Source organism: Trichogramma pretiosum, unplaced genomic scaffold (genome assembly GCF_000599845.2).
Source record: "Trichogramma pretiosum strain Unisexual culture from Peru unplaced genomic scaffold, Tpre_2.0 scaffold177, whole genome shotgun sequence".
In the NCBI taxonomy this organism is placed as follows: Eukaryota; Metazoa; Arthropoda; class Insecta; order Hymenoptera; family Trichogrammatidae; genus Trichogramma; species Trichogramma pretiosum.
The window spans coordinates 84,391-109,160 of NW_019640844.1; the positions used below are offsets into that span (position 1 = coordinate 84,391).

Below are 24,770 nucleotides of genomic sequence, written 5' to 3' on the forward strand. Positions count from 1 at the left end.
GTCCTCGTAAATATTTTTTTTTGCGCTTGTGCTCTTTGTAGAGTGTTTACATAAGCCTCTACTCTTCTTTTAAGCGTCTGAAGAAAAAAACGCGAAATTTATTCCTGCCTAGAATAATTCAAGTAACCGAGCGTGCGTCGAGTCAAAGGTTTGACTGAAAAATCGGCACTCGAGCTACCAAAAGCCTCAATCGATGATTTTTATAAATCGACGAGATCGTAACGTCCGTAACGAACGTAAACGGATTTAATTACGAATAAAGTTCCAAGAGCGTAATCGATCGTTTTCTCGTTTTGTTCTTGCAGAGGCCAAATCGGACGCCGACGTCGCCGATAAAGCAAATGGCTCGGAAAGTCCAAGCTCCTCCGCTACACCCTCGCCAAGCGATGGCGCATCGAATCCACCGCAGCAGCAGCAGCAGCTGCAACAACAGAGACGCCGAGTCAGCAACGACGAGCCAACAGCGAGAGCATCGTCTTTGGCGCGCGATTCGCCGGACAGCTGCGCCGGAGGCAGCGACGATCCCGAGACGATCAACGATAATCCAGGGGTCGACGCCAACGATAAAAATGACGATGATCGTCGTGGCAGCGGGAGCGATCTGAAAAAAGAGGAAGATCGTCCGCCCAGAAGCAACAGCGCGGCGGCGGCCACACGGACCATAGCTGCGATTTTCGGCGCTCACGGCAAGCTCAAACGATTGCTCGGCACCCTCGTGCACTTCGCCATGGACATATCGCTGGAGACCGGCGACACGGTGCGCGGCCTCGTGCTCGGATTGCTGGTAAAGAAAAAAAAAAAAAAAGAGAGAGAATCGCTAAGATTTCGACGACCAATATACATATATCTTTTTTTTGCTTTTGTCGCAGAGCAACACGGTGTCCGCCGAGGAGTTTCACTCGGCGCTGCAGGAGGCTACGAATTTCCCTCTGCGCGGCTTCGTGCTGCCGTATCTGAAGCGGAGCCTGCCCGCGCTGCAGCGGGATCTCACCGCGGCCGCGAAAGCCGACGACGATCAAGTAAATATATAATAATAATACGCCTTTTACAATATATAATGCGCGTTATCGTTGGCGTTGAAATTGCATCGTTCATAACTGCGCGCGGCGTCCCGAACTTTTAACCGAAAATTCTGCGCATGCGAATGGCGGCCTCCTCGCGCACTCGTGCCCGATGTTTAATAGCTCTCTGCACACAGGGTATATAGGCAGAGAAGAGGCAAAATAATAAAAAAAAAAGGAAGACAACAAAGAAAACCCGTTAGCTCGGCTCGGGCTCGCGACGTAAAATAATGTCTACTCCGCCCGGAAAATGACTAGAAAAGCTGACGCCTCGCCAGGCGGCTTATACAGAGCTCTCGGCACGCGTCTGTCTTTTACTTAAGTCGCCTTATATTACTACATATCGAGGAATAGTGACCAGATGTTGCCCTCGTGCACTGCAACGGCGACGGTGGCAACAGCAGTGCCACACTCGAGCCATTTATACAGAATATATCTATACGTATTGTTGTTCTTCGGGCTTGCCAGAGGGATATAGATAATATCAATGTATACTCGCTCTCTCTCTTTCTCTCGGCTTTATAATCCGAATAACGAATTGCAAATTAAGCTCCGTGACGCTTGCGGATCGTGCCTCGGATATTTTTCAATTAAGTCGGCCGGTCCGCGCGACAGATCGCGAGAGATAGCGTCTACGGCCGTTCAAGAGATATGCATCATTTATTCCGAAGACGTAGCCAGAGTCTTTCGAGGCGTTATTTAGCATTTATCGATAAAACGAAAAGTATCTGCTCCGTGTGCGATATGAAATTCGGGTTCGATTAGATCGTACAGTTGATTGGGTGAGGAAAAACAAAAATTATAGGAAAAAGGTATTGCCCCGAGTCAGTGACGGGAACAGCGGTGACGTTATATGTATAAAATAATAATACTGGCACACATTATTACTTTCGATATTGAAGTGGTCTACGAGGTGACGATAAATTCTATATTATACTCAGCGCTTATAGGGAGTACGATGCTGCACCCGCGGACGCGCCGACGCGATAGAGAAAGGCCTCGAGAGAGCTTACAGGCAATGGTATATACGTCCGTCCTGCAGTCGTTGCAATTTTTTTTTGCTGCGACTCGAAAAGCTCGAATCAGCGGTAACGTAACTCGAGATGCTGAATATAATAGGCAAAAAAAAAATAAAAACTCATTGGCGCATTCTTTTGTCGTCGCAGTTTTGGTGATTTAGGTTTTGAATGTGTTTGTTTTTTTCGTAGCTATAAAATATCATACCTCGTGTTCCTATCGATCGAACCTGCGCTGGTAGGATTGTTCAACATTTGTGATGACTTGATTACTAAAATATGTGACCATGTTTTGAAAAGCATTGACATTACTTGGATTGTTTTTGACAATTTTTATGTTACAAATATTAATCGCATTTCAAATTACTTTAAAATGATGATTCAAGTAATTCAAAACATTCAGTACAGTTTTCATCCAGTTACTACGATAATACCTCTCCGAGCCACTAGGTGGCCAGTAGCTCTATCTGTAAATCTGCAAGTGACATAATGAAAATAAATGTATTTATAAGTCAAAGCACCATATGCACAGTCATATTCGAGAAATTGCTTTTTATTAAACGCAAAAATAAGTTCAATGATCATAAATAAGTCCAACTCTATCAACGCCGGTTTTTGAAAATGAATGTTGTTAATATTTATAAATTCAACGCAATTGCATTTGGTAATTTTTGCGAATTTTATGTATTTAAAAAGTGATAATTAAGTACTACACTGAAGCGTATAGTATATTAACGCTTCCGATGGACCTTTCGTGATCGGCAAACTTTCCTCCTTGGTCAAAAACTAGTCACAAAATGTCGAGCGTTTCCAATCAGGGTATAAACACGAGCTAAGCCGTAAAGAGAAAAAAAATTTGTCGTCAGCCGACCGAGCGAGCAAATAAAAAGTTCATCAATCTCATCTATTTTGCTTCGATCCATTCAACAGCAAACGTGCGCGCAGTACCTGCGTACCCACGAGTCGGCGGTGCTCGAAGCCGTGGGACTTACGCAGAGCAGCAACGGCGGCGGCCCCGGCGGTGGTGGCGGTGGCAACGGCGACGCCGTAGTAGAGCCTTTCGGCGCCTCGGGTAGCACCAGCCCCTCGGTGTCCGGTCGACAGCAACAACACCAACAGCATCAGCCGCAGATTTACTCCGGCAGAACAGTTGCAGCTGCTGCGACGGCGGGGGTGGTTTTGACGAGCAGCAGTCACGCCGTGCTCGCCACCTCGCAACATCTCGCCGGAGCTTACGGCGAAGCGGCGGCGGCGGCTGCCGGCTCGCATGCCAATAAGAGAAGAGCCTCGGACGTACTGTAAGTTCATAATTTTATTATATTGTTCAACTCGATAAATTAATTTATAGAAAATTACGAAGTAAAAGTTTCACGCACGCGTCAATTTGAGACGCTGATACGATCGTAACTCGATCTCTTCTCGAATGATGCATACCTTGGTAGAAAAGTTCATCAACTTTTATATGTGTTGTTGAATCGAGCTGCGCAGTTTATTATCGATTTAGAGGCTCAAAAATAACAAATGCTCAAACTTGACCATATGTATACGGCCACCATTCGATACAATCTGGAAATTATTGATTGTAATTTATTGTTAAGAAATACTTGTCGTGATCTTCTAGTCATTTTGGCCAATCAATCGTCTACCCAATATATCGTTGAGCGCGTAAACTATTGTACAACAATTATAACGTACTCCATGATACTCGATCGCATCCCCGCTCGAACGCACACTCGCGTCCTTCGCTTATAATTATGCGGATCCACGGCCGCTGCAAGGTGTGCCTATATAATATATAACGTACAAAATGAACGCTTTGCTTTTGCCAAGCCGCGCGTGGCGCGATGCGCGACACACACCTTCGAAATAAGCTGCGTACACCGCGTGCAGAAAAAATCGAAGTTGGCCGACGTCCACCCTGGTGGACCAAAACAAACGCCGCGCCGCAGCACAATGTGTTCTCGGCTTGGCTTTGTCGCACGCGACACGAGCGAGCGAGAGAGAGAGAGAGATGGAACGCAGCGGAGGGACAATTAAGCACGCGGCCGCGCGAATCTCATATAATATATTAATGCGCAATTACAAGCGCTTGTCCTAACCATTAGGTATATATATACGTATATACGAGAGCGAGAATAATGCTGTATATATCTATATGCATACAGAGACTACCACCAGTGGTAGTCCCGTATAGTTCCGCTTTGTTCGGTACGTATATATAGGCCTCGACCACTGCTTTTGCCCTCGTGCCAGGCTCGCTGTGTATCGATGTTATGTATGTAATATATAGGACGCCGTTGTGCGGCTTGACCCGCTGTTTTATTGCAGTTGACAGGCTGACCGTATCCTCTTTGATACTTTGCGTTTGCTTGTGCGTAAAGAAACGAAATATACCGCAGGTGGCTGATGATTTCGGAAATTCTTTCCTTTCTTCCTCCTTTTGCCTCTGATTGAGCAAATATTTTATACGTGTTTTTCATCAGGTGTGATTTTGAAATTTTATAGTAAAATTTTTGCCTAAAAAATCTAGAAAATGACGATTCTTTGATACAATATTGTAGAAAACGTAAACAATCTTTTTTGATAAGCCCGAAATTGCGCAGACAGCGCACCGACTCTCCGCGCCGTATAATTTTCTTATATATCGTACATGGATCCAATTTATAATTGTTAACGGACGATAATCTCTATTTTACACGTTCGATCGAGGAATTTATTAATTTCAACCCGTTTACTTAAAAAGAAAAACGTTTAGTATCGCGAACGCGCGTTATCATCATTCGTCCTATATTAAATATCATACGCACAGCTCGCGCACGCGCGAGTATATAGTGCGCGACGCTTTGGGCGTTATTGCGAGAAACAGAGGCCACAGCCGCTCGCTATGGGGCTTTAATAATACATATATGCGTTTGCCGCCGCGACGCGGTCCACTCGATAATATACGTCTGCCACTGACGTTTCCGCACGGTACATACGCATCAGCTTTGCGGGCTCTCGCCGCGTTGATAGTTGCGCGTTTATGTGTGGAAAATAAATATCGCTGTACACGCGTAAGTACGGCGGTACCTATTGTGCTCGCGTGTATATTCACAAACGCGCGCACTCGCGCAGATCCGTACACGGGGGTGCGGAATAAAGCCGTTACACGCGTCGTCGCGCTCGTTGCGTGCCGCGCCTGATTTTCCAATTCGCGACCTATACCTATATTACGTTATACACATCGTACAGAGCTGCGTATCCTATAAGTCAGATGTCGGATCCCCCGTGTCGCGCGCGACGACGACGATCGGCCATTCGTCTGGCGTCCCATGCACTCGATCGGTGATCATCTCGGCGAAATATACATCGTCGGCGGTATACGATGACGCTTGTCGCGCGCGACAATCGAGCGATAAGCGAAAGAACAATTGCGCCGCGAGCGAGAACAATGATCGGCTGCGACGGACAATCGATGTAAATTTGATGTACTGTGCTTCGTCTCTATATGGTGCACGCGTCGATGTCCGCGTTTGATTCGTACACGCGCGACTCGATTGGGTTTCTCGCGAATCTCCAAGTGCTGCTTTAGACAAGGACTAAGTCCATTGTTTTATTGTCCTTCTGAACTGGGATTTTAGATGAAGAAGTTTCTTACATAATTCATAATTTTAAATCGTCGCTATTGTGCCTAGAAGAAGAGAACATATCCTATCCGACCAACTTGCTAAACTTACGCGACCGACTTTATTGATTTGATTGCGAGTATTTATAAATTAAGCACGTCGGCCATCTAAAGTAGATCATCGTAATAATCGTCTTATGAATTGGTGTGCATATAATCACCATTCACGAGGTGGTTGGTGGAGGTTGTCGAAATATTTTCTATGGGCAAGTTAATTTTATCTTCTAATTGTTAAAAATGTGCAATTTTTTGTGCGTTAATTCTTAAAGTAAAACAAAGGCAGCTGTAGAGTTAGCGAGTTTTCAAAGAAAAACCATTGGTAGAATTTCTCAATATATGCTAACTAAAATTTTAGCTTTTTTGTTATATTTGAATTATAAAACGTCATTAGAAACTTCGGTACTTTTTTTCTAAACCTAATGCAGGTTGAATTCAAGGAATCAATTATAAGCCAGTTTTTCAGTTTTTATATATGTTTTTATTATGATGGTGTAATACATTTGCGTGCCCAGCACGACTTAAAGCAATGTACAAAATTTTTGTAGATAATGTAGGCGCCCACGTTACCACTAGCCGTATTTGTTGATGTATATTTGATTTAGCCTTGCATTTACATAGTTGATATTATTTTGAGATTATGGAAAAAATAAACATTTTTTGAAAAAACCATATCAATAATCAATTATAAGCCATGCCCGGAATGCTCTGACTAATACAATAATTTTAACTTTGCCACTTGCCTTTTTTTTTTTTTGTTGATTACGGCCCTTTCTGCTACTAGGCTAATTGGCCAACCTCACCGTTCTACTTTAACGGTGGGTCTTGCGTGTATATGTAAGTGTGTGTGTTAGTGTATTATCGTGTACCTATAGTCGATATGGTTGCGCCTCCCATACCACTGAGGTTACGCTTTGATAATGGTGTGACCCCCAACACCAGAGACCGCAGTTGAAGTGAACTAGCTTTTTTTCCAAGGAAAATCTCCACGGTATACACCCAAACCCAAAAGCAAACCCCGCAGAAAAAATCCTCTAGAAAAAACCAGCCCACCGCCGGGATTTGGACCCCCGACTTCTCGGTTGAGAAGCAAGAGCTCAAGCCCCACAGCCACGCGGGCTCCCACTTGCCGATTCACAGATTGACATCGTACAAGGTACTCGCCATGTAGTGGTGAAGACCTGTACTAGTTATATCGTATTTCAAGTAGTTGAAAATTGATCTAATTGCAATAGAAAAATCACTAAAAACAAGCCAACTGATAGTCATATTTTTTAAAACATTTAAAGTGATTATTAGGTCAATCAGCAGGATTGAAAGCGATACCTTCCTACCCTAGAGCGACGATATACACTCGGTGAAGGCTACGAAAAACATCAGCTTTTGCAGGTTAACGTCCTAGAAAAATTAAGCCAGACATTACTNATCGCGATAATTATAAGCGTCCGATAGAATGAGCTCAATTTCTTCAGGCTGAAAAATAGTACGTAGTTTGGGCAGTTGGACTTTCCAATCGGCTATTAAATGGGCAAGATTTCTAAGAAATATTTGTCGCTCTCCTTCGATTTCCCAATTAACCTTTTCACGAAAGCACTTCAATCTGTCCAATTTGTTTTGGGTGAAAGTATCCACGTGTTGCGTATCCGTGGCTCCATTACGGGAACGTTTTTCGAGTTTTTTATCGACCTTAGGCATCTTGAATCAACTTTTTTTACACTTGAGTAAAGCACAATCACTTGAAAATTTTTTTTAAAATTTAAATTTTTCACTTCAAAGAACACTTGCACTTGTCTCCTTGATGTTCACACTGCAAACGCGCAATGAAAAATGAAGAATTTGAAAGTGAATACTCGGCTTTATATAGTGTCCGTTTGGTGAAAGGAACATGTGGTCGATCGTGATAGGCTGTTTTTATTGACCGTCTCTCTAACCGTATGCAGGGATCAGCTGACTTACCTAGACGTAAAAAAAGCGGGATTTTCATATGCTTCCCATGTTAAAGTTGGTTGGTAAAATTGCGTATAAATAATAGGGTATTTGCATAAAAAAAAGGAATGATATTTTTGAAATCAACGTATATGAATTATCAATGAATTTTTTTTATTTTAATTTTTCATTGCGTTTTTACTTAAAAATTTATCGTTTCAAAAAATACAACTTTTCAAACGGCCGAAAACGCGCCGAAAGTGCCCGAAGCTGTGCGAGCGGACCGTGACGTCATACTTATCAGTAGACGCATATATATAGGTATACAAATTACATGCAGCAGCCGACATAAGTATGACGTCACAGTTATGTGGACCAAAAAATCGTTTGTAGAGTTCAAAATAATTTTCAAATTTTTTTGATTTTTATTCTCGTATTAAAAATTACCTGACTGTTCAAAATTGTTTATTTTTTTTACTCCTACATTCCTTGATACGTATATTTTACTATAACGTAATTATTTCAATGATTTTTTTTTCATGCAGATACCCTATTTACACTAGTAATATAAACTTGAAAGTTTATATTGTTAGCCGAGACAAAACCATTGTATTAAAGTTCATTAGCAGTAGTGCACACAAAAAAGGAAAAATTTCAACATTTTTTTATTCACAAACTAAAGATTTACTCTTTATTTCCTCAAAGTTTGAATTTCATTTTTCAAATTTTATTCTGCCTACCAAAGATGAATGTGACAAAATTGTTGAAACGTGATTTTTTATGTAAAATTTGATGAGGAATTCAGATTTATTGTCAAAAATCATATTCATAAGCTTCTGCTCCATTAAAAAAAGAAAATAGCATAAGAGTAAAAAAAATAAACATGTTTGTATCCATCGATTACACCAATATTGTAATACGTTCATCGATAAATCAAAATATAACTTCTGATAAATTTTGGTCATCGGCAGACAAACAGACTTCATTACTGAGCACGTGAGTCAAAAAACGTGGTTTTTTTCTAATTTTCCTTGATTTTCGACTCATAGACTCAGATAAAAAAATTCAATTTAAAGACATCGAGAAATTCTAAAAAAAATCCGAATAAAGAAAAGTCATCTGAACTTTCACTTTCGGTGGCTTGGTAATCCGATACTTATTGTATAAGTATAATTACCAGGAAATTAACGCACCTTCGATGCCTTTCCTTTTTTAGTTGAACGTTATTTTTAGAGATTTTTGTGACGATTTCATGCCATATTTTTAACATTTTCATCTTAGGTTTTAACATTTTCATTTAAATGTGGGTGTTACTGCGGTTTTTTTTTAGGTTGTTTTCCAATCTTCGATATTAAACGATGTAAAAAGATTTGCCTAATAATTTTTTTTTACGTTATTGTTTAGGATCTCGGCTAAAAATTCAAATATTAAAAATTGTTTCATTTCAATTTAATACTACACGGAAAAACTGGCGCACGGCTGTGAGCCGTACAAAATATTCACGCACCTCGTATAGCCGTGCGTGTTCATGAAATAGCCCTGCATGCACAGGAAAAAGCCGGGCATGAGCAGCGCAGTGCTCATCGCGCGTCTGTCGCATAGCACGGCACTTATTGTCGAAATTACTCATTTTCTAACACGCTGGAAAACCTTCTAAACGTACTTAAAAAAAATATGTGACCTATGATTTCGATTGGAAATTTCCTCAGCTTTCTGATGGTGTGCTCAGATTTTCCGAAAAAACTATTTTTCTCCGGAAAATTAAAAAAATAAACTTTTAACATTAAATATATTAAAAAGCGTAATTTTAAGATTTTTTAAAATAGTCTAGATCGAAAGCTGAGGAAATTTCCCATTGATATGCAAGTTTTCATAGTGTGAAAATAATTATTACTTATTAAACCACAGCGATAAACGTGTGAAAACGCGTTTTTACACATTTATCGATGTAGTTCAGCAAGTAAAAATAAAATGAACCATCTGGAAAATGCGTATTCAGACGGAAATTTTCTCAACTTTCGATCTAGACTATTATAAAAAATCTTAAAATTACGCTTTTTAATATATTTAATGTTAAAAGTTTATTTTTTTAATTTTCCGGAGAAAAATAGTTTTTTCGGAAAATCTGAGCACACCATCAGAAAGCTGAGGAAATTTCCAATCAAAATCATAGGTCACATATTTTTTTTAAGAAGATTTAGGAGGTTTTCAAGCGAGTTAGAAATTAAGCAATTTCGTCAAAAAGTGCTGTGCGACCACCGCGTTGGGACGCTGCTGCTCGTGCACGGCTTTTTCTTGTGCATGAGCCTAAAACTCATGCTCTCAGCGAGCACGGCTCACAGCTTGGCGCCAGTTTTTCCGTGTATTAAACAGTACTTTAAAAAATAAAAATGGATGCATGTATTACTGCGGTACATGCATGCATTACTGTGCACCTATTACTGCGGATGACCTAATGCTGCGAATGTTCTGCGGTGGTTTTGTTTAGCTTCAAATGCAAGATTTCGATGGTATTAAAATTATTTTCAACTCATAAATAAAAAAATGTTTCTCAAATGGTTTTGGAAAGGATTTTTCGTCTTTATTCAGAGAAATAAAACTTCAACACAATTAAGCAGCTGCTTTTTAGTTATGAGATGCCCTTCTTTAATTTGAGTTACAATCCAGCCCACTATCTCATCCTCTTCAGCTTTAGTAAAAACTGTTGAACGTCCTGACCTGCCGCTTTTTATTACTATTTTCTTGGTTTTTGAGCTCAGATTGTTGATTTAGGTATCTTGAAAGTTCGTGAAGCTTCGGCGATGGTACTACCTTTTATGACGGCTTCAATAGCAAGATTAACATTATCTTGAGGGTAATTTTTTCTGTGCACTAGATTCACTTTGGTTTTGTTATTATACGGTACAAGTTTTTTTTTTATTTGCCCATGATGCTTTTACTGTAAGTTTATTAATTAAACATTGAGATTGGCGAATTGCGAAGTCATAGATCTATGATTATTTGGTTATGTTACCGCAGTGATATGCGCAGCGCCACCGCAGTAATATACACATTTCAACAAAATAATGTACCTTACATCGTATCAATGAAAAAAAATAGAAAATAATTTTTCATACCAGTGGCACGAAAGTGACTACTTCCCGGCCGCTGCGCAAAACGGGAAGAGCTATTTTCGGGCCACGGGGTATGAAAAATAGTATACTGTCCTATGCCGCGAAACAAGAGAGCCCCAGAGCACGTGTTTATCCTGGGACTTTTCTGTTTTTCGCGGCCTAGGACAGTAATATACTATTAAATCGATATAAAAGTTAATTGAATATTTTCTGCATCACTTATGCTTACTGATAAAATTATCACTTTTCTTTCCAAGTCGATGCAATTAATTAAATCAACTACAACGAAATGTGCCTAAACGCAAACATTTTCAACTTTTCTTGCTTGATTTCAAGAATCACATTTTAAGAATGCTTTAACAATAATTAACTTCATTGTTATCTATTAATTTTCAACTCATAGGATGAGAAAAACTTCAAATACTGATATAGTTAAGTTTCAGTCATATGCATTTAGAAAATCATAATATTAGTTCATTCTTCTCCCGCAGTAATACCCACATTTACCCTACAATCATAAATTTAATTCGTCGACTCGTACGGATCTCAATTTTTTTTTTTCTTTCGCGATAATCGTCATTGAAGTCTGTCTTTATTTTGAAGCTTCTACGAGAACGGAGTGGCCGATGACGGCCTGCCGTACGCGAAGCGCGCCTACATGAATCCATGGGCCTTGCATCAGCACCAGCAGCAGCAGTCGTCGTCGTCGTCGTCGTCGTCGGTGCTGATCGGCGGCGGCGCGCTTCATCATCAGCATCATCATCATCAGCAGCAGCATCATCATCCGCCACAGCACAACAGTTCGGTGGCCGCTGCGCAGGCGGCCAACAATCATCATCATCATCCGGCATCTCATCATCAGCATCAGCCGCACGCCTCGGAGGCGCCCTACTACTGGTACACGCATCATCCGCTTCATCTGCCGCCTCAGACGCACGGCACCGTGATCGCCGGTGCCGGGGCAGGTGCCGGCGTCGGCGGGCCGACTCTGCTTCAAGCGGCCTACGGTTTGGCCCAGCTGACGACTCATCAGCAGCCGGCCGCCACGCATCCGAGCGCCTCCGGTTGGTATAGAGAAATTTTCTATTATTGCCAAAAATTACATTTAAAGAAAGATTTAAATGCCAAATTGCGCGAGCGCAGCTGCGTCCGGTGCGAGCCTGCAGCAAAACGGCAACAACGGCAGCCTCGCTACGGGTGCTGCTGCTGCTGCTGCTGGCGGTGGCGCGGGCTCGGCGAGCCTCGACGACGAGTGGAAAAACATCCACGTCATGCTCAATTGCATCCTCGGCATGGTCGACAAGACCAAGCGGGCTCTGGCGATTCTGCAGCGACGCGGAGGCTGCACGAGTCCGGCGCAGGCCGGCAACAATGTCAACGGCCCCCCGCATCACCCTCATCATCCGACACAGCAGCAGCAGCAGCAGCAACAAGGCACCGACGCCCCTCAGGCAGCACAATTGCAAGAGGGCGACTCGAGAGAAGGCACGTTCAAAAGGTTGTCCGGCGAAATAGTCGCTCAAACGATTCGAGCGACCGAGGACCGCGTGGCTGAAGTCAAACGACGAGCCGGTGAGCACTTTGTAATACATCATCTTATCCGAGAAAATTTTTATGGGCTAAATAGCGATTCGGCTCCCGCATAAAAAAGTTTCCTTTTGAAAAAAGGGCTCGCATTCATCTATGCTTCGATCGATTTCAGAGGAAGCTGTTCTCGAGGTCAAGCGAGCGGCTGTGGCCGAGGTACAGCGAGCTCTGGCCGTCGCGGTGGCCGAGTCGCAGGCGAACGAGCGCCTGCGAAGCCAACGATACCTCGACAGTTTGCCGCGTCAGCAGCAATCGCAGCATCTGGTCCAGGCGACGAGGCCTGGGCCATTTTTGCGATACAGCAGCAGCGCTGGCGCTTTGACGAAGGCGTCATCGGCGATCGTCGGCGAAGCGGCGTCAGCGGCGGCGGCGGTGGCGAGCTCCAACGACGAGGCAGACCACAAGGAGTCGTCTCGCCTCGCCGGCTCCATGAGTTCGGTAAGAGCGAGAGTCGCAATGGAAGACCGAGGGTATAAAAATACTCATCGTACGCGTTTCGCGCGTCGATTATTACGATTGCAGAATTGCTGGAACTGCGGTAGACCGGCGCTTGAGACCTGCGGCGGGTGCGGCATAGCGCGCTACTGCGGCTCCTTCTGTCAGCATCGCGATTGGGATACGGGTGGTCATCACGCGACTTGCCAAAGCAACGGCAATAGCAACGCGAGAATCAGGCATAATCAGCAGCAGAAGCGAGAGCGAGCTAGTTCGGCGACGTCCAGCCCGAACAACAGCGACTCGGACTCGGTCAAGTGCGGCACCAGCGCCAGGACCTCAAAATCGATAGCCAAGTGATGCGCTGGAATTTCGAGCCAGAAAAGCTCTCCGCTCAGCTCCGCTTGACTATTTTGTAGATTCGCGCGCGAAGTTGCAAGCTTTAACTGCGGCAACGACGTTTTTACCAATTAATCTTGATGGGAAGAAAGAAAAAACAAACAAATCGAACCTGCAATTATTTCCATTGTAAATATATATACGTGATATATAGCCTAATGCTAAGCGTGGCAATTTTTGATGTGTTTTCTTGTTATTGATTGTGCCGTTATGATATTTATACGCTATTGCACCAGTAAGTTTAAGCATTCTTCAGTTTTCGTGCCAAGTGATATTTATCACGCCACTTCGCGCTGATTTATAAAGGTTAATTCATTACCTTGAAAGACATAATTATCTCAGTTAATGCTAGTTATTTATATTTGAAATTGTGCTAGTGTAACAGAATATTTAAAGAATGTTAATATTTCTTTTAAAAACTTGAATGTAAATAATCATTCGGTGATTGTGTAGGCGAGAATGGAAAATTTAATAATATCGTACCGATCGTAATCAAGCAGTAGTGAACTAGTCAATTGTTCGATATTATTCTGGAAACCTTGCACACTTCACAAAAATCGACATTTCAATGAGTCACCTTGAAGTTTTATAATTATCATTATCTTAATAAACTGGTGAATGATAAGTTATATAATTGTTAAACCAAAAATTGAATTTCAACGAATATCGAACCCAAATGGTGATTTACAAAAAAATAGATGTAAAATCACAAATGCTTCTTCATTGCAACGTCTCGATTGTAAGTCTAGTCACATTAAAAATAAACCTTGAATCATATTTACAATTGTAACGTTTTTTCCTCTATATTCATAACTCTTTTATTGATCCATAACATGACGGTGTCGTGGTCTCTACCCTCAGACACAGTTTTTTAAATTATTTTTCGCTTCATTATTTATAATTTCTTAGCTACAAGAAAATATTCAAGTTTTGTGGTTTCATTCTATAATTTATTCCACAAACTTTCTTCTCCTTTAAAAAAATAAGAGCACCTTATATCTAACGCAAAACGTTATTTTTGTTTTTGTTAAACGTAGTTACGGGACTCACTCACATCCAACTTACTTTATTTAACGAACTGTAAGTAGTGCAAAATTAAATGGCGTGTGCTCGACCGCAAATATTATTAACTTTTACGTGACTTTGTTATCGATTGAACCTGTTCTAGAAAAAGTTAAATAAACACAATTTATATAATTCACATCAAGTTTTACATTTTTAATTTATTATATAACATAAGATTTTTGTCAAAGTTATTGTAAGCGGAATTGTAGTAACTAGAACGAATTGATTTCGAAAGAATACGCTTTATTTGTTCAAATGTCATCCGAAGATTATATTGAATTCAATGAAAAATGGTTTGAGAAATTTCTTACGAGTCAGGCTCCTTTTCATTTGAAATTTTCTCAGATATCTTTTATATGGCCATTTCAAGATAGATCTTGGCAACCAATTGGTAGATCATTTATTATTATATTTCTTACTTTTACAACTTTTGGAGGGGTATGTATAATTGATCGATGTATAGAGCTAATTTTGTAACAGTGCATTCGATTATAGTGTACAAAGTTAATTATAAATGCAAAAGAAAATGCCATTAACAGCAATATATTAATTGAGGATATATTTCAAATTTTCACTTCAATTGCAATGATGTACATCTACCCGTTTCTGCACTGGAATTACGACAAGGTACAGTTTACCGATGTAAAATAAAAATAACAATGATTCATTTTCAAATGACAATCGAACTTAGTTCTTAAGTCTCTTTAATTTTAAGGTGATTTTAGTAGTGGTTACAATGAAAAGAATACTAGAAGAAAATGATGCATTGGGACGAATAATAGTTAAGAATAGCTATGAAAAATCAAATGCTTACAGCGCTTATATGTCAAGTAATTTGACCATTTGAAAAAATTAAATTATAAATCTGATACATTTCACTGATTACAGCGCTATTCATTTTTATGGGTACGGGGTTTAGTATCGGTCCAGTAGCTATACCAATATTTTTGACATGGATTCAAACAAGTAATGAAACTCATGAAAAATCTCTGCCCATTCATACAGAATTTTTCATTGACGAAGATAAGTACTTCTATCAACTTTATGCGTATCAAATCGTCGTTATTCTGTTGTATATTATTTTAATGGGAGCATTGAGCAGTTTTTTGTTTTCGGCTATTGGATTCGTCATTGGTGAACTACATTATTTACAGTACGTGCCGTGGAAAAGTTATAGAAATTTTCTTATTCCTTTTTGTGCTATAATTCAGGATTATTCAATTCTCAATTTTAGAAACGTCTTGGAGGAATCTGACGTTAAGTATAAAAGCAAACTTCGTGCAAATAAACTACTTGCTCACAACTTCATCGTTAATAAGTTTAAATTTGTTACTCATCAACACCAAAATTGTATCACGTGAGTTATTTTCGATTACGAAAAAATTTTTTTAATTGTCATTCTTACAAGTCAAATCTAATGGGTAACATTTTTATTAATTCAGCTGATAATCAATATATATTTTTATTTATTTATATTTATTTATTTATGTTTTTCAATATATAAATAATTATTTATAATTAGTTTTTCCCAGGAATAAATAATTTTATTTATAATATTTGACCTTTTCAAAAGACTTTGGCATTTCAAATTATTTATAAAAAGCAAAAGCATATTATTCATCACAATAAGTTAAAATTTTACGCGACCAAAAACATGTTTACAAAAGAAAAGACTTATATTTGAGTAACACTCGTACTTTATATCAGATTTCTTTCTTTTTTATTTAATGGACTGTTATAGGCTTTACAAGAATCTAAATAATATTACTAATTCAATCATGTTTGTGGTAATTTTTGGCTCTTCGTGTATCATGGTTTTGAGCGGTTCTACGGTAAATATTAAAAAATATTTAGAATTCTTACGTCACACAGAGTGGGTTAAATCTTAAATCAAATAAATGAAAAAGAACTTGTAGACATTTATTTACCTGGTGTGAATGTTAAAAAAGAATATATCGACCGTCCCTACGAAGAGTATCGCTGTTCCAGTGATGCGCGATCAAAAAAATCTCTCCTGAAAACTTGCGGCGAAAAAAAATCTCTTTCGAAGATGAGGTCAAGAAAATCTCTCGAAAAGAAAATGCGGTTCTTGACTGCAGTTTTTTTGAAGAGATTTTCTTGATCGCAGATTTTTTAGAGAGATTTTCTTGACCTCATCTTCGAAAGAGAGATTTTTTTGACCGCATTCGCATGAGTGATTGTCTTCGTAGGGATGGATTGAAAAAACTTTCTAATTTTTAAAAAAACCTCTCTAATTCACATATTTGGGCGTTTATTTTCTTTACCTCTGCAAGAAATCTACGCGTAAATTTATTTCTTAATTTTGTTTTTAAACCTTTGTTATTCATAATTTTATTTGATGTTATGCTTTTACGAATAGTAATTCAGCTCAGTCAAGTCCAAAAACAATTGCAAAAAAGTAAAAAATTATCAAAACAAAATTGATTTATTTTATCAACGAAAATTAATATTTCAACTAGCGCTTTACCCTTACTCGTAAGCGCTGTTCAGTTTCTTAGACTTTTCTTCAAAAATTTCTGATTTCGCTTTCAAAAAAAATATATTATATATACTATGTAATAGTATTACATTACTTTTTTAGGAATCGAAATCAGAAATTTTTGGAGATCCAAGCATTTTTTTTCAGTTTCACCGCTTCATATATTAGAAAATAATCGGTACAATCATAAAAATGTATGTTGAACTAGTTATTTTAAGAAACCTCACTATTTCAAATTTAATTCTTCTGAAACCTCCCCAATTCAAAAACCTTCTGATTTATAACTGTTCCATAAAATTTGAATAAGGGAGGTTCGATTGTACTATTTTTAACATATAATCCATTGCTTATCTTTAACAAAGATCAATTCGTTTCAATTGAAATCGGAAAAAACCGAAACTATAACTTTCCTTTAATGACTGACTTTAATTTTTTGTACAACGTATTAAACATTATCCCCTAGCAATACACACAATTACTTCTTCAAAATTGGTTTCTCGGGATTGAGGGATATCATTCAATACCCATTAAATTTTTTAAACAACTTTATTCTTTTAATAAATTAGATGGTTATTTTGATGAGTTCGGACATAGGAATGGCCTTCAAAATGTCTATAGCATATTTTGGTAGCATGATCATAATCACGATGATATGTGTACCAAGTCAGTTGTTAAGTAATTCTAGTGATAGCTTGTTTATGAAAAGGTAAGTAGGCTTGATACACCACACATTTAAAGCAAATCACAAAAAGTAAATTTAAATCCATGTTAAATTGTTTTCATTATAGTTACAGTCTCAGTTGGGACGAATATCCGCCAAAGGCTAGACGTACGTTAGTAATGATTTTAGTAAGGACAATTAAACCTCTGGCGCTTACAGCTGGATCAATAACTGAGTTGAACTTGGAAACCTGCAGCTCAGTGAGTCTATAATAATTATTTAATAAAAAGTTGATTCACTTTGAAAATAACATTTCACTTTACAGATTATAAAAAGTTCACTTTCATTCGTAGCAGGTTTTAGATCACTGTATACTACTGTCTGATTTGAAAAATTTGTATTGTTATAGATGGTATATTTTTTCCTAACTAATATAAATTATTATTTGCTGATTGATTCATCTTATAACTTAAGCTAAATTTAAATTATTTTTGAACTAGTTCAAAAATAAATATAAGTTCAATTTCGGAATACTTTAATTATTCATTAACTTTGTTTTCTCTAAATGTATATTTACAAATATAAAATTAATTTGTAATTTTTCAATACTAAAAATCTTCGCACGAATCATAAAATAAATACTTTTTTAGTGCTCGTATAGCTTATTTATTTATCACATTGAGGCTTTGAACTTTTTCAACTCATTTCCCAAATTAGCTTATCGTATTTTTTTGCTTCAGATTAATTCAGATACTAATTCAGATTGAAAAAATAAGTAGCTACAATATAGTGTAATTTGGGGAAATATACAACATCACAAAAAACGATTATTTTATATTTGTAGAAAAAAACCTATTCGACTACTCAACTTCACTTATAATCAGCTATAGTTAAATTAAACGAAAAGCATATTGTTCGACAAGTGCAGTTATGGTTTTTTAGCAAAACGAAGGATTATAGCACAAGCAAAAGGTGAATTTCTCAAACGCACCAATGAAAAGTTTTTTTCAATAATAACTCAAATTCCTTCTATGACTTGATTGCTGTGTACTGAGTGTACACACGACTCATTTTATTGTTTTATTTTTATAATTTAAAATTGTACATTGTTACACGATGTAAATTTTGCATACTAACAACTATATTTCAAAATTAGAATAAAACATAGAAATTTATAATTTCTCAACTTTGTTGCCTGAAAAAAACGATGGAAAATTTAGAAAAATTGATACAAATTATAACTTAGAGAGTAAAAGAAGGAAAAATACCTTTGCTAACTGTATCGGATGTTTTGGCTTCGTTCCCTTTGGCAACGATTTCACCAGCTTCGTATATTTTAAACAAATCTTCGTTTTTCAAATTCTCGATGACCATATCGCTGCAAAGAATTGGCAGTCGGTAGTGTATCAACTCCAGAAAAGCATCCAGTGCTAACCTTTTAAAATACCCTCTCGACATTTTTTCGCATAGGTGCCTCAAGCACATATCGCGATATTGTTCGGGGACTTCATCCAAGTTGTTTACTCGCTCGATCTCGAAGTAGTTCTTGTATGTGAGTAATTTTGCAGCTTCTTCTGGTCGTAACTGGATTAGATCGGACAGAGACAGATTCGGAATGATAATTATCTCTCTGGCTCTGCTCTTGAACTCCTCTTCTTCGTACCAAGATTTTTCGAGATCCGACGACTTTTCGAACAATTCGTACTTGACGAACAATTTAATGATCGTCAGGACATCGCTTCTGCTCAAATCATATTCTCTATCCTCAAGACGTTCAAGGACGGTTAAAATGCCAGATGCCAATTTCAATTTATCCCAGTTGCGTTTAATTACGTCAAATCTCTCGCAAAAGTAACTCTCAGAGGGAAAAACGAAACTAGACAGATCAGCCCCACGATCCAAGAGTACATCTACTGCATTTAGCAATAGATTTGCCACAGCCGTTTGTAGCGGTGTCCTGCCCCGTTTGTCCTGAGCATCGACCTGCACTGTTTGCTGAAGATCATCAGTGATCTTGAAGAATGTCTTTATCAAGTCGTCATCGTATTCTCTAATGCATATAATGTGCAGAGATATGGATCCGTCGTTATCAGCCAAATTTATATCTGCACCTCTTCTTAGCAGTGCTTCGATCATCTTCGGCTTACCGGTAGTCAAAGTCATGTGCAATGGTGTTAGACCCAAATTGGTTCGAGCATCGACCTCCACCTTCAGCTGCATATTATCGCAGATTTCAAAGAACCACTCCAAGTCATCATCTATTTCTCGTCGTGCCATATAATGCAGATACGTCAATCCCTCTAAGTTGGCTGAATTGGGATCGGCGCCATTCCTCAATAGACATTCGACCATCTTCGTCTTATTGGTGCTCATGTGCAATGGTGTCCGACCATCATTTTCTTGGGCATTGACCTGCAACTTCAGCTGCATATCATTGCAGATCTCAAAGAAATTTTCCACCAAGTTATCTATTCCATATAATGCAATAAGATGCAGAGATGTTAATCCCCATGCATCGGCTATATTGGGATTTGCGCGATTCTTCAGTAGACATTCGACCATATACGTTTTACGCATTTTGATAGCAAAATGCAATGGTGTCTGACCCGTAAATTCTTGGGCATCGACCTTCACCGGACGTTGAATCTCACTGCAGATCTCAAAGAACTTCTCCGCTAAGTCATAATCAGATCCACTTACTGCCATAAAGTGCAGAGACGTACTTTTCCGTGCGTCGGTTAAATTTGGATCCGCGCCTCTTCTAAGCAGTGATTCAGCCGTCTTCTTTTTGCCCTGGCTCAAGGCATAGCACAGTGGTGTCCGGCCTGAGTTGCATCGAGCGTCGACCTGCACCGACTGATGAATATCGTCGCATATATTGAAGAATATCTCCATAAAGTCGTCATCTGTGGTCATTTCGCAAATTGCGTGCAGAGCTGTCCATTTACCTATGCTGGCTAAATTTGGATCCGCGCCTTTTCTCAGCAACCATTCGATTGCTTTCTTTTTGCCGTGACACGCAGCAAAATACAATGGTGTACGATCGTAATCGTCCTGAGCGTTGACTTCTAGAGAGAGCTGAATGTCGTCAATTATCTGAAAGAATTTCTCGGCTAAGTCATCATCTACTTCACTTGGTAATGCAATATAGTGCAGACATGTCGATCCTCCTTTTTTGGCCAAATTCGGATTGCCGCCATTTCTCAGCAGCAATTCAATAGTCTTCGCGTGTCTGTTCTTCAAAGCCATGTGCAGTGACGTATCACCTGTTTCTTTCATGGAAATATTGGGATTCTGGCCGAGCTCGAGAAATTTCTCGACGATTTCATCGCAGCCAGACATGCAGGCCACATGGAAGTGGGTCAATCCAGATTCGTTGGTGTAGTTCACGTCGAACTTGTCGTAAATTTTAAAAAGCTCACGAACCTTGGATATCCAGTCGGGGACTTTGTGTTCAGCGGCATAATTGATTGGTGTGTTGCGAAGCAGCAATGGCTTACCGTCTTCATCGAGGTCGGGCTCGTCTCTGTAGCCTGTCCTTATCACAAATTTGATTAACTCGGTGGGACCAATTTTCACACACTTCATGAGCAGCCAATCGATCTCTTCTTTGCAAAAAATCTCACGGAGATTCGGAAGTCGACTCTTCCGATCATTGATTAACCTACACAGTTGCCAGTACAAATTTTCACGCTCTTCTTCAATCTCCCAATTTACCTCTTCTCGTATGCTCTTCATCAAATATTTTAAATATTCTTGGCCCGTTTTAGAATCGAAGCTTTCGTCGGCCATCTTTTGTCACACTAACAAAAATTACAGTATAGCTATTATAATAATTTTTAAAATATATTGTCTTTTCGGGATTATTATGCTTACGTTTTTCTCTGCGATGTTAACTTCGCACTGTCTTCACGTGGACTAATTTACTCGAACAACTTAGACACACACTGAAAAAAAATGTGGAGGTTAGAAACTTCAGCGCAGTCGCACTAGCTATTAACGTCGTCAAGAGTTAAGAAGCATGATTTTTTTTCAAGTAAATGGTTTGATCGAAGTAGGATTCGAACCCAAGATTTATAGAAGTCCGTACTTGATAGTCGACCACCTAACCGAGTGAGCCATACAGCTATTATCCTTCGTTCAGTTAGATTTCAGTTAAACGAGGCGTTTTAGGTATTTCAAATGGTATGTTTAAAACAGCGTACGGGTCACAAAAAAATGTGAGACAACTTTTTTTTTTAAATTACTCGTTCGAAAGAGTACTTTACGATGTTGCGTATTTCATTTGGACTACAAAATGACCGCAGTCCTGGTTCACGTTTTAAGGTGGTCTGTACCCCACATCCCACATCAATAGAGTCCCTAGGCTCTTATGTTAAAACAGGAAAATATTGAAACTTATAAACTATATTCATAGATGGCGCGGTCGACTCATCATATCGATTTATTATCTATCGTGATTTTTGACACAGTTGAACATGATGCATGAGCGAATTAGTACAACATCAACGTGGGCTTTTTTGAAATACTTGATTTGTCTGAAAGTTTCTCCATATTTATCACATACCTGAGATTTATGAGCCTTATCAATATATTTAGGTTATAGCATTGCATCATAAAAAAATTATGAAAAAATTTATGCTCAGTTAGAAATCGAATAACTGATTAAGTTAATAATTGATATAATTATAATTATAAATAAATATAATAAAATTGGTAACAATTCCATTCTGATACTGGAATTTTGAATAATTTATTTTTTTTATTTCACTTTATAATTATGATTTTTTCTATTTTCAATATTTCTTAGTTTTTTTCAATCATGCATTATTTCCAATCAATAAAAAAAGTTCTTTCATGTTTATCATTTAATCTTTTCATTTTTCAACTATTTGTATTTACATGCAATTTTTTTGACTATCGTGTTTTTCTTTTGTAATATTATTTTTTCTTTCAATCCTTTATTTACATGCATTTTTATAGGACTATTTTTTCCTTGTCACTTTTTTTTATTATTCATTTTCATTTATTTTTTTTGTTTATTTATTTATTTCAACATTTATTCTTCATGCATTATCTTATAGTTTCATAAGTCTTTGAATAATTAATTTCTACAAGTTTTCAACAAATTTCTTTTCTTAAAATTCTATGCAAGCTTTTCAAAATTTCTATAGCTATGTATTAAAAATATAAAATACCTTTGTGGACGATATTCAGAGTCTAAAAAATTAAATACAGTTTTTAGATATCTTATTTGTAGTATGTTAATTAATAATGATTTTTTAATACAACATAACATCAAATACTTTAATTTGACCACGAGGTCTTATTTATATACTTACGTCATTCATTTATAGTTAGTTAGTTTCCAAATTTGCATCACTGCCCATTTATTGTTGTTAAATGACACATCTGTTATTGTGGATTTTATAGAATAGTGTGATAAAGTTTACAGAGGAATCGATTCAAACTGTTCTCCTGCAGTTCCTGGCTGATGACCGCGTTCAAACAAAAATCAGATTTACCTGTAATTTGGGTGTGCCACTAGATGGACCGCCAGGCCAACGACACTATCGATCTTGATTGCGTAGAGGTTGCACTTTAGCAACAATTTTCCACCACTCGAGAGTGTGGCTGGTTGTAGGATGCAATTCGTCCTGTTAGAAAAACAATAAAAATCGTTAGAAGTCATAAATATTAAAATGATAACAAAGAACTTTATAAATATAATTATGCGTTTGCGAAATTGAATGGTCCCTGGAGATTCAAGAACGCATGTTGATCCCTTGAATCATGTTGGTGAGTCGTTGTCTGTCCTGTTTTTTATGTAGAACCACAAACTCATTTTGGGAGCTTCTAGACCTCTGGATCCGTGCGGCCCAGGGTAAGCAACCGGTTACCCAAACTAACGATGAAAGTACAGTCTACTTGTTGTATACAAAAAGCAAATAGCAATGCATTACAAACAGAAATATACCTCTATATCTGCTAGCTGAACTGCTGGAATTTTTTAATTTTACAGTTGTCTCATACCATCATTGTATGGGACAGCCAATGGGATAGCTTTTCCAGAAGAAGTCATGTATTACTTATTAACTTTCTTGAACCCGCCAAGTAAAAATGCCATCTGTATGCAAAATAATACAATTGTTATGAGTTTTATAATATAATTTTTTCGTAAATTTATAATCTTATAGTACCTGTATTTCTGGTAACTTTCAGTTTGTTGTACAACCAATATGGTCTTTCAAATATACTGCATGTAGCTCAAATGCTGTTTTCCAATTCTTTCTTTTTTCTGAACCATGTTGACTCTGTAATAATTTTCTTCCACTGAATAACATCTGTCCCCTTTTCTGAAACTTTAACAGCAGGTACCTGTATTGACTAACTCTCTGACATGAGGCAAGAGTTTATTGGTTTTCCAATCTCATTGAAAATTGTTCGAATGTGGCACATTTGATGAGCAGTTCTGTAAATTAATAAAAATCAAAATTATTCTTGATTAATTGTCACATTAATTGATTTTCAAAATGAATAATTTAATTTTGTTACTCACTTTACTCTATTAACATTGTATTGCTAACCTTGTTAAGAGTTTTCCTTGTGTTTATTGATTTTGAGGAGTGTAACTAACATTATCAAATAGCTTCGACACACATACATGTGAGCTACATTTTGATGATGAGTGACTTGTACTAGTGTCAATGTGAACCTTCTTTAATTTCTCCAGGAAGGTCTATCAGAGCATCCACAATAGTCTTAAGTTGGTCTTCATCGAATGCCACATGAGCTGCCTTTTATCTAAGTGACTTCTAGGGCAAGACAAGCAATTTTAGGAGTTTTCAATGATAACACGTACAATGAAGCCACTGCAGCTGTTCTTTGACCTAAAAAATATGTAATGTCTGGTATTATCGCTGTATGTATAGAATCATTCTATATACAAGCCTCTGAGTAGCTTACATTATATATTTACCAGTGAAAAAATTTCAACTTCAAGCTCATAATGGAATACATCTCACATGTTGTTCTTTCTTTGAGAAGTTTGCATTCAACTTCTTGTATCATCTTTCGATCCAAAGTGTGTTCTATGCAGCAACAAGAAGCACTATTGAATAATTTAATGACATTGACTCCCATAATAAATATAGAAGAACGGACCATTTGGATGTCTGCGTGCAATCCTTCTCTTCTACATATCATCTAAGAAATGATTATTGAAATACGTTAATTCATATATAAAGCTATCTAATGGTGGAAAAACTAACTTACACTCTAGGATAAACTTTTCTTAATAACCACATAAACAGCCATGTGAAGAATGCAATTATGATAATTGTTTA

At 38.1% G+C, this 24,770-nt stretch overlaps 2 protein-coding genes and 1 long non-coding RNA gene across 6 annotated transcripts in view; 2 read left to right on the top strand and 1 right to left on the bottom strand.

Annotated features, from left to right (window-relative positions):
* LOC106649898 (homeobox protein cut) overlaps positions 1-14,341 on the top strand; it is an 82,615-nt gene extending 68,274 nt beyond the window's left edge. For all 4 annotated transcript variants that reach the window (XM_023463564.1, XM_023463563.1, XM_023463566.1 and 1 more), the window contains 7 exons: positions 306-784; positions 870-1,019; positions 3,008-3,375; positions 11,381-11,841; positions 11,921-12,349; positions 12,480-12,802; positions 12,887-14,341. In XM_023463564.1, coding sequence (XP_023319332.1) covers positions 306-784; positions 870-1,019; positions 3,008-3,375; positions 11,381-11,841; positions 11,921-12,349; positions 12,480-12,802; positions 12,887-13,159 — 2,483 coding nt within the window. In that variant the 3' untranslated portion in view covers positions 13,160-14,341. The remainder of the gene's footprint in view (positions 1-305; positions 785-869; positions 1,020-3,007; positions 3,376-11,380; positions 11,842-11,920; positions 12,350-12,479; positions 12,803-12,886) is intronic.
* Positions 14,342-14,851: 510 nt separating this feature from the next.
* Positions 14,852-17,809, top strand: LOC106653924. Its single transcript, XM_014373589.2, has 8 exons — positions 14,852-14,890; positions 14,979-15,093; positions 15,152-15,416; positions 15,498-15,620; positions 16,005-16,095; positions 17,330-17,469; positions 17,552-17,684; positions 17,750-17,809. Exons 1-8 carry the CDS (start codon positions 14,852-14,854, stop codon positions 17,807-17,809), a joined length of 966 nt encoding a protein of 321 aa, XP_014229075.2.
* A 3,944-nt stretch (positions 17,810-21,753) lies between these two features.
* LOC111694647 lies at positions 21,754-24,227 on the bottom strand. The gene is made up of 6 exons (XR_002763681.1): positions 23,984-24,227; positions 23,625-23,896; positions 23,402-23,551; positions 22,767-23,329; positions 22,623-22,644; positions 21,754-21,991 (listed from the first exon to the last, which is right to left on the bottom strand). It is a non-coding gene; the product is annotated as an uncharacterized LOC111694647 (long non-coding RNA).
* Between the last annotated feature and the right edge of the window lie 543 nt (positions 24,228-24,770).